The sequence below is a fragment of the Anolis carolinensis genome, chromosome 6 (genome assembly GCF_035594765.1).
Source record: "Anolis carolinensis isolate JA03-04 chromosome 6, rAnoCar3.1.pri, whole genome shotgun sequence".
Taxonomy (NCBI): Eukaryota; Metazoa; Chordata; class Lepidosauria; order Squamata; family Dactyloidae; genus Anolis; species Anolis carolinensis.
In genome coordinates, this window is record NC_085846.1 from 5,729,717 (window position 1) to 5,747,105 (window position 17,389).

At 40.5% G+C, this 17,389-nt stretch overlaps 1 protein-coding gene across 2 annotated transcripts; it reads left to right on the forward strand.

Annotated features, from left to right (window-relative positions):
- Nucleotides 1-669: 669 nt before the first annotated feature.
- On the forward strand, nt 670-16,472 carry wrap53 (WD repeat containing antisense to TP53). 2 transcript variants are annotated; one of them, XM_062984309.1, is made up of 11 exons: nt 670-755; nt 4,443-5,235; nt 5,882-5,980; nt 6,148-6,256; nt 6,969-7,057; nt 8,365-8,455; nt 8,792-8,924; nt 11,458-11,666; nt 11,940-12,043; nt 14,647-14,790; nt 15,155-16,472. In XM_062984309.1, the coding sequence occupies exons 2-11, from the start codon at nt 4,610-4,612 to the stop codon at nt 15,345-15,347; spliced, it is 1,797 nt and encodes a 598-aa protein (XP_062840379.1). In that variant the 5' UTR covers nt 670-755; nt 4,443-4,609; the 3' UTR covers nt 15,348-16,472. The 2 variants fall into 2 exon arrangements, with proteins under 2 accessions (XP_062840379.1, XP_062840378.1); XM_062984308.1 differs by having other exon boundaries at nt 703-792.
- The last annotated feature ends 917 nt before the right edge of the window (nt 16,473-17,389 follow it).

Here is a 17,389-nt window from a genome sequence, read left to right on the forward strand (position 1 = left end):
GTTTATGTTGGATAAGTGAGACTCTACTATCTATCTATCTATCTATCTATCTATCTATCTATCTATCTATCTATCTATCTATCTATCTATTTTCGGCAGTGTGGGTGGAGCCCTAGTGTTTAGAGCTCAGTGCCCATCTACACTACAGATTTAATGCAGTTTGATCCCACTTTAACTGCCATGGCTTAATGCTATTTAGTCCTGAGCACTGTAACTTGGTTCTCTTTGATTTATAGAACTTTGTATTATTTATTTATTTGCTACATTTATATGCTGCCCTTCTCACCCCAAAGGGGACTCAGAGCGGCTTACAAATTAAATTTACATACAATATTATATTATTAGCATAGTACAATACTGGCAATAAATTACTATATTGTACTGTATCAATATATTGTAATTTTATTAGTAATATTAAATGTAAAATAGAATATATAATTAATATTATTATATTGTATTGTTTGTATTATATCATTATAATATTATATATTATAATTATTATAGAACTATAATTATTATAGAACTACACCTCCAAAAAATCCATAGCATTGAGCCATAGCAGTTCAAGTAGTGCTAATAAACAGCTTTACTCCTAGATGCATCCACGTGGGTGAGTTTTCTAGTTCCTGTTGCCCTTTAAGGAGTGAAGTCTCGCGAGAGTCACACCCTTTCTTCTGCCTCTCGCGAGATCTGGGTGAGCCCGAGGGAAAAGTGGGCGGAGCCAGGGGTGTCATGGCGGCCTCCACAGTCCTCACGTGAGTTTCTGTTTTGATGATACTGAGCAGAGAAATTGTGAGTTTTGAGACCATTTCCCCCCCATATCTACATTCCCTGAAGCAGATAAAGCTATCTTTTCTTGTGGTGTCCATAAATCTAACCAATACTTTATGTTTTTGCCTTGTGGTTTTAATGTCTTTGAATCCTATTCTTGTATTTTAATATATGCATATGAATGATGGGATGTTTTCATAATAACAGCTTTATTTTTAATAACTTTATTAAAAATAATAACTTTATTTTTGTACCCCACCTCCATCTCCCCGAAGGGACTCGGGGTGGCTTACATAAGGCACAAGGTATCTAAAACAACGCATAAAATAAAACACACAGTACAATACAAAATATAAACCACTAGTATATAAAACAACAATTTGAACTCAGAACAGTGCCCAATAATTGATAGTGTCATCTGTCTATGTAGGAAGAAGGTTAGAAAAGCCAAAGCACAAAATGAGCTCAGGTTTTCTGGATACAAACTACAATGTTTTAGATACAGACAGTTAAAAAATGATTTCTAATAAAAAACAAAAACAACCATTTTGAAAAAGAAAAATCAGAGTTAAAAAAATTAGCACCAATGAGGAACACCTAATAGATGTTAACATATATAAAATACGGTTTACAATACAATTGGAAACAGACTTAGCAAAAGATTGTAAGATAAAATGGGCAAACAATGTGCGGCATTATTGGATTAGAAAAATGGGGAAAGTGTTTTGGAACTAAATACAAAAATCCATGCATAAAATATTCAAAGCAAGCATCCAATGAGGTCTAACACCATTTTTAATTAGGATTACAAAACAAACTAGCAAAGTCAATACACATACAGTAGAGTCTCACTTATCCAACACTCGCTTATCCAAGCCTCTGGATTATCCAAGCCATTTTTGTAGTCAATGTTTTCAATATATCGTGATATTTTGGTGCTAAATTCGTAAATACAGTAATTACAACATAACATTACTGCGTATTGAACTACTTTTTCTGTCAGATTTGTTGTATAACATGATGTTTTGGTGCTTAATTTGTAAAATCATAACCTAATTTGATGTTTAAGAGGCTTTTCCTTAATCCCTCCTTATTATCCAATATATTCACTTATCCAAGGTTCTGCCGGCCCATTTAGCTTGGATAAGTGAGACTCTACTGTAACACCATTACAATACATGCTAATTGAAGTGAGAATGCTATAAATATGCTCAAATCTGTAAAAAGGCAGAAAGAATGGATCACAATGGTTTTCAAATTGGCATAATTGGACAACCCTGCAATGATGCTTAGAGCAAGAAGTCAAAGCAACTTCAGGAAGAACTGAGGGCGCATCCACACAGTAACTTTACCCCAGGTGCTCCCAGTTCAAACTGGATTGTGGCTAGACAACATCAGCTAAAAAGCTATGTATTGTAACAGTATTGTGTCCCATCCGTGGCCTTGAGAATCATAGAATAATAGAGTTGGAAGAGACCACATCCAACCCATGCCATGCAGGAAAAGCACAATCAAAGCACCCCTGACAGTTGGCCATCCAGCCTCTCCAGACCTTTGATCAGTCAGTTTAGTTGCCTTCCTCTACACTTCCTCTTCCTCTTCCTGCTTGTCAATATTGCTTTTGAACTGTGGTGCCCAGAACTGGACACAGTATTCCAGGTGAGGTCTAACTAAAGTAGAATACAAAGGCACCATGATCTTGATCTAATAACAACAACAACAACAACAACAATAATGATAATAATAATAATAATAATAATAATATTCTTTCTCCCCAAGGGGACTTGAAGCAATTAAATACAAAAAAGGCAAACATTCAATGCCATAGTCAACATATACACACAGATCAAAACAATACAGAAGAACATCAGTAAACTCAGATTATAAACTAATATTTAAATAAAGCATAATTACACATGGAGGCATATGTTCTCCGAAAAGTTAAGGATGATTAAAATACATAAAATGTGTCAAACATAGAATTAATACAGTACTTTAAAATGAACTGTAGCAGCCCATAAAATGCAAGAAATTTGCCAGCGTTCCAGTGGGATTGGCTTAAAACCTGCTAGTCCTCCTCTAGACACTAGACTCCTTTTGATGCAGCCCAAAATCCCATTGGCCTTTTAGCTGCTGTATCACACTGTTGTGATATTGTTCAACGAAGACTCCAAGATCTTTCTCACATATTCTGTTGTCAAGCCAGGCGTCACCTATTCTGTATCTTTGCATTTCATCCCTTCTGCCTAAGTGTCACATCTTACATTGAGCCCCCGATGGCATAGTGGGTTAAAGCCTTGTGACCTGAAGGTTGGGTTGCTGACCTGAAGGCTGCCAGGTTGAATCCCACCCGGGGAGAGTGTGAATGAGCTCCCTCTATCAGCTCCAGCTCCATGCGGGGACATGAGAGAAGTCTCCCACAAGGATGGTAAAAACATTAAAAAACATCCGGGCGTCCTCTGGGGAACGTCCTTGCAGATGGCCAATTCTTACATTTGTCCTTGTGGAAATTCATTTTGCTAGTTTTTGGCCCAGCTCTCTAATCTGAAGAGGCAGTAGTAATTATTACTTTTGTTTTTGTTTTTATTATTACTATCATCATTTTTATTATTTTGAGGGGGTTTGTTAATGTGGACAATGCCATCTGCCCACAATATAATAATAGGATGAACAACAACAACAACAACCAATAATAACCAATTTTTGGAAAGATGAAAGCAGGGAGCTGGCACCTTTAGGCAAATAGAAAAGCAAAGTGGTAATTGTAGCAAAGGAAAAGAGTTACTGGTACATGTTTTATATGTTTTGATTTTTTTTAATATATATGTTTTATAAGACGACAGAGCACAGCATAATCACCAATCTGTACATGTATCCTAATGCAAGACAAATCCAACACAATTGCATTATTCCATAGCTACTATAGGTTCATGGAGGGAAATATACTTTACTGTTGCTGTTAACAGGGCATAATATAAGGTCACCATATTGAACAGGATGTGTCAGTTTGCTTATTTTATTGATGTTTAGTTATGTATACATTTTTCCCTATTAAGGCAGTTTGTTGTAATGTCTTGCAGCAGTCAAATAACATTGTTGGCAATGTTGTAACCTTTGCCAAAACATCCCATATTCCACTCCAAATGGATGTAGCGTATGCTTTTTTGCCATGAGTGATTAAAAATACCTGATCGAACATTTGAAGCCTCTGCTTTTGGAAATATTACTCAACGGTGCCTGAATTAGATGCTTGAAATTTCTTCTTTTCTCACTTTGTACAATCGATCCTCTGTATGGCTGACATTTCTTATTTTCTTACCTTTGTACAATCAGCCCTCCAGATGGGTTTTGCTTTGGCGGATTGGATGGTTCACGAATTTGATTAATATGTTCTCTGTAGGAATCTCACAGAATGACTGTGATCAACTTCCACCATACAGTTCTACTGGGGGACCTAGAAATTCCTAGAAAAGTCTTTACTCAGATAAAATAAAATAGTGTTTTTTATTTGCGTTTTCCCCACCGTCATACTTCTAAACTCTGGCAAATATGGCGGGCTGCTTGTATTGTTAAAGAAAAGCTGGGATGGCCTGGCTACTGAATTTTGTGATGATCCCCAGAGAAACTGGGTTAGGTTTGAGCTTATTTTGCTTCTTTTCTTTGATCTGCAGGAAGCTGGCTCCATCCTGGCACCCTCCATTTCTATTTAGGGATGCATGACAGACTTGATGCTGTCTCCTGTCCAAGCTCTGGTGGGAAACCTGGCTGGGATTTGGACAATAAGTATCTTGGTTCTGCATCTTAAGAGTTTGGGTTTGGACCTTGGGAGGCTTCTGCGATGGAGACTCAGCCGATTTCTGACATTCAGGATGTAGTCAAGATGGACCAGTCATCAGGTGTGGAACCACAACCAGAACCAGAAGGAGATGCAAGACCATTTCCAACAGTGCCAGTGAGAATTGGAGATCTCACTAATTTTTCAGTGGACTGTGCACCCGGGGAGGCTTGTGCGATGGAGATTCAGCCGACTTCTGACATTCAGGATGTAGTCAAGGTGGACCAGTCATTAAGTGTGGAACCAGAACCAGAAGGAGATGCAAGACCATTTCCAACAGTGCCAGTGGGAATTGGAAATCTCACTAATTTTTCAGTGGATTGTGCACCCGGGGAGGCTTGTGCGAAGGAGACTCAGCCGACTTCTGACATTCAGGATGTAGTCAAGATGGACCAATCATCAGGTGTGAAACCACAACCAGAACCAGAAGGAGATGCAAAACCATTTCCAGCGGTGCCAGTGAGAATTGGAGATCCAAAAAATGAAGAGGATTCATCTGAGATGTTTTCTGGAGCCGACCTCTCAGAAGGGGAGCCCCAGTTAGAAGATGCTGTGCAGCCTTCAGAGCAAGGATCAGAGGAAGAGAAGAAGGAAGGACATGAACCTTCGACAGAAGGAGGCGAATATTAGTGAGTTATGGATGTTCTCTTGCAGACTGTTAGATGATAATAATAATAATAATAATAATAATAATAATAATAATAATAATAATAATTTTATTCTTGTACCGCAGGGACTCGGGGTGGCTTACAAATGCAAAACAACATACATACAGTAACATCAAATACCAAAAATGCACAAATTAAAATTAAAACATATGATAAAATCATAACCATTAATAAGACAAAGTTAAAGCGCAGCAATAAAACATAAAGATAGGCTGGTCAAAAGTGCACTTAAGTGAGACTTGTAAACATGGGGGAAGTTAAAAGTGCTATAAGATCATGGGGGAAAATCCAAAAGTGAGTTGAACCCTGAGGCTATATCAAGAAATTACCCATGCGGATGCAACCGATCAGGGGTAACCATTAGTACAAGAATTTAACATTCAAGTGGGTGTGAAAGCACAGCTCAAGTTGGGGTGCATCTACACCAGGCATGGGCAAACTTTGGCCCTCCAGGTGTTTTGGACTTCAACTCCCACAATTCCAAATAGACTACCGGCTGTTAGAAATTGTGGGCATTGAAGTCCAAAACACCCGGAGGGCCAAAGTTTGCCCATGCGTGATTTAGACAGACACTTTGGATGTGATTTACTCTTTACCTCTCTCCTAGCTTTCCAACATACGACTTCTCCCAGCCTCCCAGACTTCTGACGGGCTCTTGGGCAGAGTACGGCCGCATGCCAGAAAACTTCCTGAAGGGATGCAAATGGTGAGCCAGTGGTTGCCTTTGTGGGATTTCCTGGTGTGGATACAGGGTTCTTATTGTGTGCTGTTTCCTGTTCTTGCTGTGGGAGAAACCATGAAGGGTGATGGGACTGATGGACCAGGCACTGAATCTCATTGGCGGTGTTGCTAATGCCATGCCTCTCTTTTCAGGGCCCCTGATGGGACGTGTTTGCTCACCAACAGTGCGGACAACACGCTGCGGATTTACAACCTTCCGGCGGAGCTGTATTCTGAGGAATGGGGGACTGTTGCTGAAATGGTACAAAGTGGGGAATGCAGACCTTGTGTATGGTGGGCACAAAAAAGGGAATAACAAGTACAACAAAAACAACAATATATTTCCAGCCTCTCACTGCAGCTTGAGGCAGGGTGCAACATGGATTAACCAGAGAAAGAAACATAATGCTATTAAAATATGTATAACAAAATACACAAAGGTAAAATGCAGATTAAAATGCACCAAAAATGCAGGTTAAAATTCACAAGTTAAAATTGATTGGATAGGCCTGTCTTTTAAGCTGATCCAGGGACACTGAGCTTCCTATTTGGGTTGTAAAGGAAGTCCTGGGGCTGTGACTCCAAAATCGCTTAGGGCCCTTCCACACAGCCCTATATCCCACAATATCAAGGCAGAAAATCCCACAATATCTGCCTTGAACTGGGTTATCTGAGTCCACACTGCCATATATTCCAGTTCAAAGCAGATAATGTGGAATTTTCTGCCTTGACATTCTGGGATATAGGGCTTTGTGGAAGGACCCTTAGTTGCATTTGCCAGCTGGGAGTTAATTTGATTCCAAGCCTTTGATCTCTGAGCTCTCTTTTGCATGGAATGTGTTTCTGCAGACTTACCATTGAGTGTAGCTCATGTTGAGGACCAAACTTGATTTTTTGGAGGCTTATTTCCCAATCTCCACAGGATGGTTTTACCTTCCCAAACTTGATTTTCTCCTCTGTTTTCCTCTCTGCAGAGCCCTGTGCTGCGTATGGCAGAAGGGGACACGGTCTATGACTACTGCTGGTTTCCACTGATGAACTCTTCCGACCCGCAGACTTGTTTGTAAATCCATCTTTTGCCCCTTCTCCTAACTCCTCTATCTTTCCCCCTGTTTGCCTTCAAATGCCCCAGATTGAGACTAGCCAGAACAGGGAAGAGTGGGAGGAGTTGTTGTTGTTGTTGTTGTTGTTGTTGTATGGCACAGCAAACAAGATAGATATGCTGGATTTCGTATCATAAAATCACAGGTCGAACACTTCCCAAGTGTCTAGGACTGTGTGGTGTATTTTCGGATGATGCGTGCAGATCCCAGTAGGGTGGCCTTTTGCAGTTGGCAGATCGTAATTTTGTCAATGCCTATTGTTTCCAAATGCCAGCTGAGATCTTTTGGCATGGCACCCAGTGTGCCCATCACCACCGGGACCACCTGCACTGGTTTCTGCCAGAGTCTTTGAAGTTCAATCTTGAGGTCCTGATAGCGGCTGAGTTTTTCCTGTTGTTTTTCGTCAATGCGACTGTCACCTGGGATGGCGACATCAATGATCCAAACCTTTTTCTTTTCCACAACTGTGATGTCTGGTGTGTTGTGTTCCAGAACTGTGTCAGTCTGGATTCGGGAGTCCCACAGTATCTTTGCATGCTCATTTTCCAATACTTTTGCAGGTTTGTGATCCCACCAGTTCTTTGCTGCTGGGAGGTGGTACTTGAGGCATAAGTTCCAATGAATCATTTGGGCCACAGAGTTGTGCCTCTGTTCACAGTCTGTCTGTGCGATTTTCTTACAGCAGCTGAGGATATGATCAATGGTTTCGTCGGTTTCCTTGCACAGTCTGCATTTTGGGTCATCAGCTGATTTTTCGATCTTGGCCTGAATTGCCTTTGTTCTGATGGCTTGCTCCTGGGCTGCAAGGATCAGACCTTCTGTCTCCTTCTTCAGGGTCCCATTCATGAGCCATAGCCAGGTCTTTTATTATTATTATTATTATTATTATTATTATTATTATTATTATTATTATTTAACTCGAGTTTCCAGCATCCTGCACCCTTGGTTATATGCAAGCCATAACCTTCTGGGATTTGCAGTCCAGTAACATGAGGAAGGTCCCAGGATTTCTATTTCTTCTGAAAGACAAATAGAGCTTGATTGAAACAATGAGGCCTGAGCGTGTGTCAACTTTGCTGCATTTTCCTCCACCACCATCATTCCTGACCATTGTTTTCAGCCAAAGTTTTTTTTGACAGGATAAGATGGGATATACCAAGAGAATATGCTCCTTGCTCTTACTCTTTTTTTTTATACTTCACCAACACTCTTGGATCTTCTCTGGTCTCCAATTGCTTCTCACAACTTCCTTTTTCTGCGCTTCCAGTGTGGCCAGTAGCAGCCGGGACAACCCCATCCACATATGGGATGCTTTTAATGGTGATCTCAAAGCTACCTTCCGGCCGTACAATCACCTGGTGAGTATCTAGGACAGACATGGGCAAACTTGGGCCCTCCAGGTGTTTTGGACTCCAACTCCCACCATTCCTAACAGCCTCAGGCCCCTTCCTTTTGCCCCTCCGCCGCTTAAGCGGCGGAGGGGCAAAAGGAAAGGGCCTGAGGCTGTCAGGAATGGTGGGAGTTGGAGTCCAAGACACCTGGAGGGCCCAAGTTTGCCCATGCCTGATCTAGGTTAATGTAGGTTGCCCTATTTGCCCACTGGGTGCTTTTCATCCTGAAGCAACCTTCCTTTTCCCACATTTTTGACTGTTTCCTTTCCTAATCCCAGCTGTTTTCTGTTGACTTTCTTCCAGGACGAACTGACCGCTGCCTATTGCCTGTCCTTCACCCCGGATGGCTCTCGGCTTTTCTGCGGCTTCAACAAGACCGTGAGGGTGTTCAACACGTCGCGTCCCGGACGGATGTGTGAGAACAGGCCTACTTTGGGTGAGCCGACCTCAATTGGGGCCAGAGTTTGGGAATATTACTGTTTTGGAAGCATAAATCCACTGTATTCAGCTTTGGTTGGACTTAATATACCGTATATATACTCAAAGATAAGCCGAGTTTTTCAGCTCTTTTTATGAGCTGAAAAAGCCTCTCCCGGCTTATATTGGGGTCAAGGTCAAGCTGGGCTGCTGAGCCTGGAGGCCATGGCTTGCAATATATGATATATTTTACTCCTCCCTTATCAACGTGTTTTATTTTCCAAAGCCTCCCTCGCTCTTATCCAAGGGAATGTTGTGAAAAGGAAAATAAGCCCTTACAAGTCAGGAAGAAGAATATATATATACACCCATTAATCTTATAAAAGCATTTCCCCCTGAAATATTTATTAATCTCTGCTACAGATATGTAGGCACTTCCCCTTGCAAGCCTTTGCAATCCCTATGTACCTAAATATTTATCTCTCTCTATATATATTAATTTTATATATGAATTTCCCCTCATATGTTTGCAGGTTTTTGCAAATCTTATATACATATAGATATCTAGAGATTTCCATATACCTGTATATATGTATCTATGTGTATACATTATTTTTATATATGAATTTTTGCCTCACATGTTTGCAAGTCCTATGCAGATATAATTATCTATATATAGAGAGATGTCTAGCTAGATATATATGAATATAGATATATAGGGCTTGGAAATACTACAAGGGAAATGCACACACACACACACACACATATATAGTGATTTCTAGATAGATGCAGTCGGGAAATGCACATATATAGAGAGGATCTGAAAACGTTTCAGGGAAAAATGCATATGTGAAATTAGTATATATAATTATAGATCTATATCTCGCTCTGCATTGTTTAGATAGGCATTGAATAAATAGGCAAATGAAGGTTTGTTGTTGTTAAGTTATTGTTAATACCATATTGTTTTTGCTCACCCTACTTTTCCACTTACAGAGCTAGTTTACTGTTTTTCTTTGAAATACGGTAAATATTCAAAAATATTTAACTTTCTGGTGCCTCAATTAATGTAATTTTATTGGTATCTATTTTTATTTTGAAATGTACCAGTAGCTGCTGCATTTCCCACCCTCGGCTTATACTTGAGTCAATAAGTTTCCCCAGTTTTTTTATGGTAAAATTAGGTGTCTCGGCTTATATTCAGGTCGGCTTATACTCGAGTATATACGGTAAGTTTTGCATCCAGTTTAGATTTCAAGAAAGAAATATTTTGGTCCCTATATTGGGAGAAAGTTTGGGATAAAACTAAATAAACAAACCTTGGCAAACTGGAATGGGTCCAGGAAATGATGACCAAGAGAATGAAAGGTGTGGAAACCACAAAACTGTATGAGGAAGGGCTTAGGGAACTGGATATGTTTAGCTTGGAGATGTGACTTCAGGTTCCACTTTGATTTATGGAGACTCAATGGATTTTTAGAGGTTTTCTTAGGAAAGGAACACTCAGAGGTGGTTTTGCCAGTTCCATAATATCCAGCGTTAAATACCAGAAAGGATGTCGTGTAAATAAGGGCAAGCTTGTTTAATGCTCCTCCAGGGACCAGGACACATATTAGCGGATTCAAGTTACAAGAGAAAAAGTTGTGCCTAAATGTTAGAAAGGACTTCCTCATAGTGAGAAGTGTTCAGTACCATAATAGACTAAGAAGGGCCACTCTGACTGATGTGCAGAACCAGCAACATTTTCCCCTAATATAGATTTTTATACAATATTTTTGTCCACTGGGTACAAATCCTTTTCCTCCTGGAAACTCTCCAGAATATGGCACAGGTGATAATTTCCCCAATTCCTTCCTTTGCATTTTCTTGTACTTGTTTTTTGTCTGCTGTGCTTTGAGGGGTTTCTGATTTTTGACTTCAATCAAAGCAGGTTCTTCACTTTGCTTTACATATTCTGCCAGGGCATGTTCTTCTTCTTTGACTGCTTGTTTTACTTATAAGAGTCCTCTGCCCCCTGATCTTCTTCTTCTAATAATAATAATAATAATAATAATAATAATAATAATAATAATAATAAAAAGCTTTATTTATATCCCGCCTCCTCTCTCCAAAGGGACTCGGGGCTGCTTCCAACACAAGAAACCAATATGCATGATATCAGTCACACCTATAATCAGAAAATTAAACAGATCAACGGCAAATCACAATAAATAAAAATAAAATCCAGTAAACATAATTACTTACAACTTATACCCCGTTTTATCTCTCCCAAAGGAGACTCAAAGCTGGAATGACTTGAAGCCACATTATAGCCGCATTTGAAGCTGCATAGGAGCCTTTGAATAGTAAAAAAATTCAGTGGGAGTACCGATCACAAAAATAAAAGTGGTTTTGTGTTGATAAAAACCTTGTATATCGTGATAATTTAAAAGAGAAAATTTTATTATTTGGGGAAATAATGAGAAGTTTTTGCATGACAACACCTGTGAGACAGTTGTAAAGAAAGCTATGTTTGGGCCTTTGGGTTCCTGATATTGTTGCCTCTTTCCCAGTGAAGAAGCAAGGCCAGAGCGGCATCATTTCTTGCATCGCCTTCAGTCCAACGCAGCCGCTGTACGCCTGTACCTCCTACGCCAAGACGGTGGGCCTCTATTCCTTGGAAGAAGGCCACGCCTTGGCTGTGCTCCAGGGGCACCAGGGGGGCATCACCCATGCGCTCTTTTCCCCCGACGGCAACCACTTGTTCACCGGCGGCCGTAAGGTAAGGCTCTATGGGAGGAAGCAGAGGGTCTGAGCAAGGAGAGGTAAGGGATAGAATTCGGAGGCTGTGGGCTAATATTAGGAATGATGCTGCCACCTCCTACCTTGCCCTTTATTTTAAGGTAATTCTATCAAGTATTCCCCTTCTAGTGAAGACTTCTCTTGACTCGTATTTAAAAAGGTTGAGCAGATTTTAACCTGTTTAGTATTTTGGTTGTGAGACCTTCCCAGAGAATATCAAAGGTATTTTGTTACTTCCTTTCTCCCACTTCAGGATGCTGAGATCCTATGCTGGGACCTTCGTCAGCCAGGCCAGGTCCTCTTCTCTGTGGATCGGACGGTTGCCACCAATCAGCGGCTTTATTTTGACTTGGATTCGTGAGTGCATGCAATTGTGTTCTCTCCCCTTCCTTAACATACATGCAGCTACTAGACTTTTTTGGGTGTCTATAAAATGCAATAGAGGATCCAAAGAACCTGCATTGCACCCAGAGGGTGCCAGTTTCCTTTCCCAACATCTACCAGGGTGGCTGGAAAAATATGTAGCAGAAAGCCTGGAGGGCCATGATTTGATTTGATTGGAGCTTTCCAAACGTTTCATGTTGATGACACACTTTTTAGACATGCATCCTTTTTGCTACATGGGGATTCAGTTTTGCAAATTGGAGGTTATATCAATACCTTATAAGAGTTTCATGCAATATATATATATATTAATCACATAATACAACATATCTCTCCATATGGTAAGTTTCATATAACCTGTACTGTATAAGTGTTGCACTAGGGCCCTGAAGCCTCTCTTCACCATAAACCACACACTGTCCAGGTCATCCAATAAGTAAAGTTTATTAAAAGCAGAGTGTATGAAAACAAGCAAATTCCAAAGAGAGAAACAATGTTCAAAAGGTTATTTCCATGAAAGCCAAGAGTCCAAAAATCAATTCAGAGAAAGTCTACAAAGTCAATCCATAGAGATATCCAAAGACAAGGTAACATGAATCCAAGGCAGCCAAACTACTATGCCACGCATGAACTGGAAGCAAGAACCTCTTAAAACTTGAATACATGAATTCCAAGAACACAGGCCCAAAGACAGAGCTCTTCACCTGAATACAGCATTGCTCTCACAAAGATTGCACAAGCAGAAACCACTTTAAAAAGCCTGAATCCCTCCCATAACATGGTTTCTCACGCACCTGCTTTTCCGATCCTTATCTCTAAGTCTCTGGGAAAAGCGAATTTGTCTTTTTTATAAGCACTGTCTCCACAACTCCACTCGTCTTGACCTAGACAAACATTTGTCTCCCACATTTCTCTCAGCCTGCACTTCTGGCAGGTTTCCATGGGAATGGTTATCGTTTTTTCCAGTCTCTTGAGATCTGACAGGAAATTCCAAAACAACTCATCCTGGACCGTTTCCATTCTCCTCTGGGCCCTCTAAATCTCTTCCCATCATCTCCTTTCTCCTTTCTGAACATTCAGAATCTGACCAGGCTACAACAATAAGCAAAGTTTCTATTTTTTACCTTTACACTTGTCTTGTACTACAGTTGATTCTTGTGTAGTTTGCTCTCTAGCTACTCCATGTGGTTCATCACAAACATCATTGTCAACAGATTTTCTTTTCCTAATTAGACACTTATCCATTTTAGTGGTAATTACTACAACTCAATAAGCAAATTGTGCAAATTATGAAAATTATAACAGTACTTACACTTGAACAGCACTAGTTTTGCCATTATGATCTGGTGAACATTTGGAAGAAATATCATTTCTTTGGGATGTTAAACTTTTACAAAATAAAGGAGCCGCAGCAGAAGATGCAGGGGAGCTGTAACATCTGTGTGTATTGCAACACACAGTTTGGAAAGCTCTGGGTGAGATGAGACAAAAGTTTGGCAAGTATCTTCTACAGCTGTTGATTGCAGCTTCCTAATGCAATCTAAGACAGGAGTCAAGCACACACTCAGCTTCCTAATGCATCTGAGACAAGAGTCAAGCACACGCTTGGCTTTTTAATGCAATATAAGACAAGGGTTACCTAAAGCAAAGGCGCAAAGTTGACTTCTTGCTTCCTCAATTCTGTGTGAACCCAACTGCCACTTGAATTCAGCCTCTGGCTCAAAAAGCTTCAACAGGAAACCAACAATCATTCACCCTGCCTCGCCTCACCTTCAAAACAATAGCAGAGTAGCTAGCATTAACTACAGGAGTCAAGCACACATTCAGCTTCCTAATGCAATTTAAGACAGGAGTCAAGGACACACTCAACTTCCTAATGCAATCTGAAACGAGAATCAAGCACACACTCGGCTTTTTAATGCAATCTAAGACAAGGCTTACGTAAAGCAAAGGCGCAAAGTTGACTTCTTGCTTCCTCAATTCTGTGTGAACCCAACTGCCACTTGAATTCAGCCTCTGGCTCAAAAAGCTTCAACACCCTGCCTCGCCTCACCTTCAAAACAATAGCAGAGCAGCTAGCCTTAACTACAGGAGTCAAGCACACATTCAGCTTCCTAATGCAATTTACGACAGGAGTCAAGCACACATTCGGCTTTTTAATGCAATCTAAGACAAGGCTTACATGAAGCAAAGCTGACTTCTTCCTCACTTCTTTGTGAACCCAACTGCCACTTGAACCAACAATCATTCACCCTGCCTCGCCTCACCTTCAAAACAATAGCAAAGCAGCTAGCCTTAACTACAGGAGTCAAGCACACACTCAGCTTCCTAATGCAATCTAAGACAAGGCTTACCCTCACTTCTGTGTGAACCCAACTTTATAGTAGAGATCTTTTTCTGCCACTTCTTCCCCAAGAGTAAATTGCTTCTATTTCTAAATTGACAGCAGCCCAGAAAGTCAATACAGTTCTAGGCTAATTTATCAGGAACACTGAACTTATGTGCTGTGGAAGTGATGGATTGTCATGATCACTCCCTTCAGAATCTTGCAAACTTTCCCGTGCTTTCCTTTTCAGGAGTGGGGTGTTTTTGGTGAGCGGGAACACGGATGGGCTCGTCTCCATCTGGGACACCACCCAGCCTCCAAGCAGCGATCCTCAGCCGTTGCTGCATCCTGTTTTGCAATTCCAGGCCCTGCAGGACTGTATCAATGGAGTCAGGTACCTATTGCGTGTGATAAGATGTCTCCAAGATGTCAGATTTGGGAAGGAGGGTGGCTGACAGTTCCATAGAATCTCTTCGTGACTGTAGAAATCTGTTCCGGTGCAATCCTAGGGAAGGCAAAGCAAACTTGGGACCTCCAGGTGTTTTGGACTTCAACTCCCACCATTCCTAACAGCCTCAGGCCCCTTCCTTTTGCCCCTCAGCCGCTTAAGCGGCTGAGGGGCAAAAGGAAAGGACCTGAGGCTGTTAGGAATGGTGGGAGTTGAAGTCCAAAACACCTGGAGGTCCCAAGTTGGCCCATGCCTGGTCTTGAGGTCCTTCTGTGACCCCTTTTGTAACCCTTTTGTACTCTCTGCCCAGCCTCCACCCTAGCCTTCCTCTTCTGGCCACGGCCTCCGGCCAGCGCAAGTTCCCCAGCCTCTCGGACAGCGGGGACGAAGAAGAAGGAGATGACCACCTTTCTGGTCACCTTACAAACCCCGGAGATAACTGCCTCCAACTTTGGTGGTGCGCTCCTGAGATTGGAACCGAAGCTTCCCAAGACATCCCTTGACTTTGTGCCTTTTCTTGGGTCTCAAATGGCAAAAGGAGTCCTTGCTCCTGGTGCCGATGGACCCTGGTATCTTTTTTGTATGTCTGAATGGGGCCTGGTAGTGGACACAGGCAATGTATCAAAGAGAAATGGCATTTGTGCTTGGATGTGCAGCTGGAAGTCGTTGCCTTTCTCTTGGGATGTGACGCTGTTGGAGACGAAGGTGAGTGAAAAATAAATAAATATATATATTTGTGGTTCTATATTAGGAGGTGTATCCTTACTAGTCTTAGAAGTGGGGACTCTATATGGGGAACTGTCTGTTTGATGAACAGAAAAATGTGACCCCAAACCATTTTGATGAACTTTTTTTTTTAAAGAATTTTATTAAATTTTTTATACTACATCGAAAGAGTGAGAACAACCAAGGTATAGAAAAGTAGGGAAAAGAGAGAAAGATAAAAGTCTACAATCTACAAAAATATACCCACACACAAAAAAACAAAAAGCAAAAAAAATATATTAAAAAAATGACTTCCATCTTCTTGGATAATATTTGGATAATTATTTTCAATAATATTTTTTCTTGCTAAGGAGAAAACAAAATAGCAAAATTGTCTCTCGTAATCTTCATTTTCTCAAATTATCCAGATAGTCCTGAAGATCGTCCCAATTCGTTCTTTTCATTATCTTGCCTGTATTTTTCTTCAACAAAAAAGTCAATTCGTCCATATCCTTTATCTCTTTGATGAACTCTTTATTTCTCTGTTCATAGACACACGTATACATACCGCAAAGCTCCCAAATGAAGCATCTATATTACTCTCTCCACAATTATAAAATACAACAATAAGCAACAAAATCAGCCCATAAATAAATGGTCCATTTTATTGTACTTTATTTTAACTGTTTTTATTTTTAACTGATTCATATGTTAATTGAGTTTTTTATGATTTACTGTATTGTTTTGGTTAAGGCAACTGTTTTTATAACTGCTGATTTTACTGTCTTTGTATTGCAATGTGTTTTAACTGATTTATTGTTTTGTATTTCGGGCTTCTGACCCGTGTAGCTGCCCCGAGTCCCTGCCGGGAGATGGTGGCAGGGTAGAAAAATAAAGTATTATTTATTATAATTATATTTTAACAGGAAGTGATGTCACATGTCATTTTGCTTTGGCAGGATATAACATGGCAAAATTGCCCACTTTTGTTGTATAAGAGGGTCTACTCAAGTCAGGGCTAACAATATTTTTGGCTTGTGTCCCCAGGGGTGCAACTAATAAATAATAATAATAATAATAATAATAATAATAATAATAATAATACTTTATTTTTCTATCCCGCCACCATCTCCCCAAAGGGACTCGGGGCGGCTAACAGGGGGCCAAGCCCAAAACAAAAACAAAATATGACAGCTAAAACCAATATAAGTAAGTAAAAACAATATCAACATAACATTCAGATATAATAGACAAATGAAAAGCACAAAATAGAGAAACAGTGTGATGAATTAGAATTAGTGCAGTTTGGCAACACTTTTACTGCCATGGCTCAGTGCTATCGATCTTGGGAGTTGTAGTTTAGCAAGGTTTTTTGTGCCATAGGGTTGGTGCCAAACTGTGACTCCCAGGATTCCATAGCATTGAGTCATGGCAGTTCAAGTGAGATCAAGTCACATTCATTCTACAGTGTCGGTGCACCTTGGGAGACATAAAAAAATCCTGTGACTCAAGTAGACACATTAAATCAGTGAGATTTGCCTACAACTTGACTTACTCCTCAACAATTGATTTGGTAGATCTGGTGTTGTTACGATTTACTAGACAGTCCAACTTGAGCTAGGACTAAGCCATGGCCATGGTTAAATCCACCTTTCTTTCTTTCCATATTAGACTTAACAATTTTGTGTGCTGGGACGGAAAAGGACCAAATTTGGACCAGTTTTTGTCCTATTTGACAGTACTTTGTAGCCCATGTCCTGCGACTATTGGCTTGCTCCTTTGGCAACAGTAAGCCCTAGGTCTGAACTGGAGAAAGAATAGACTTTTAAAAAGGATGTTA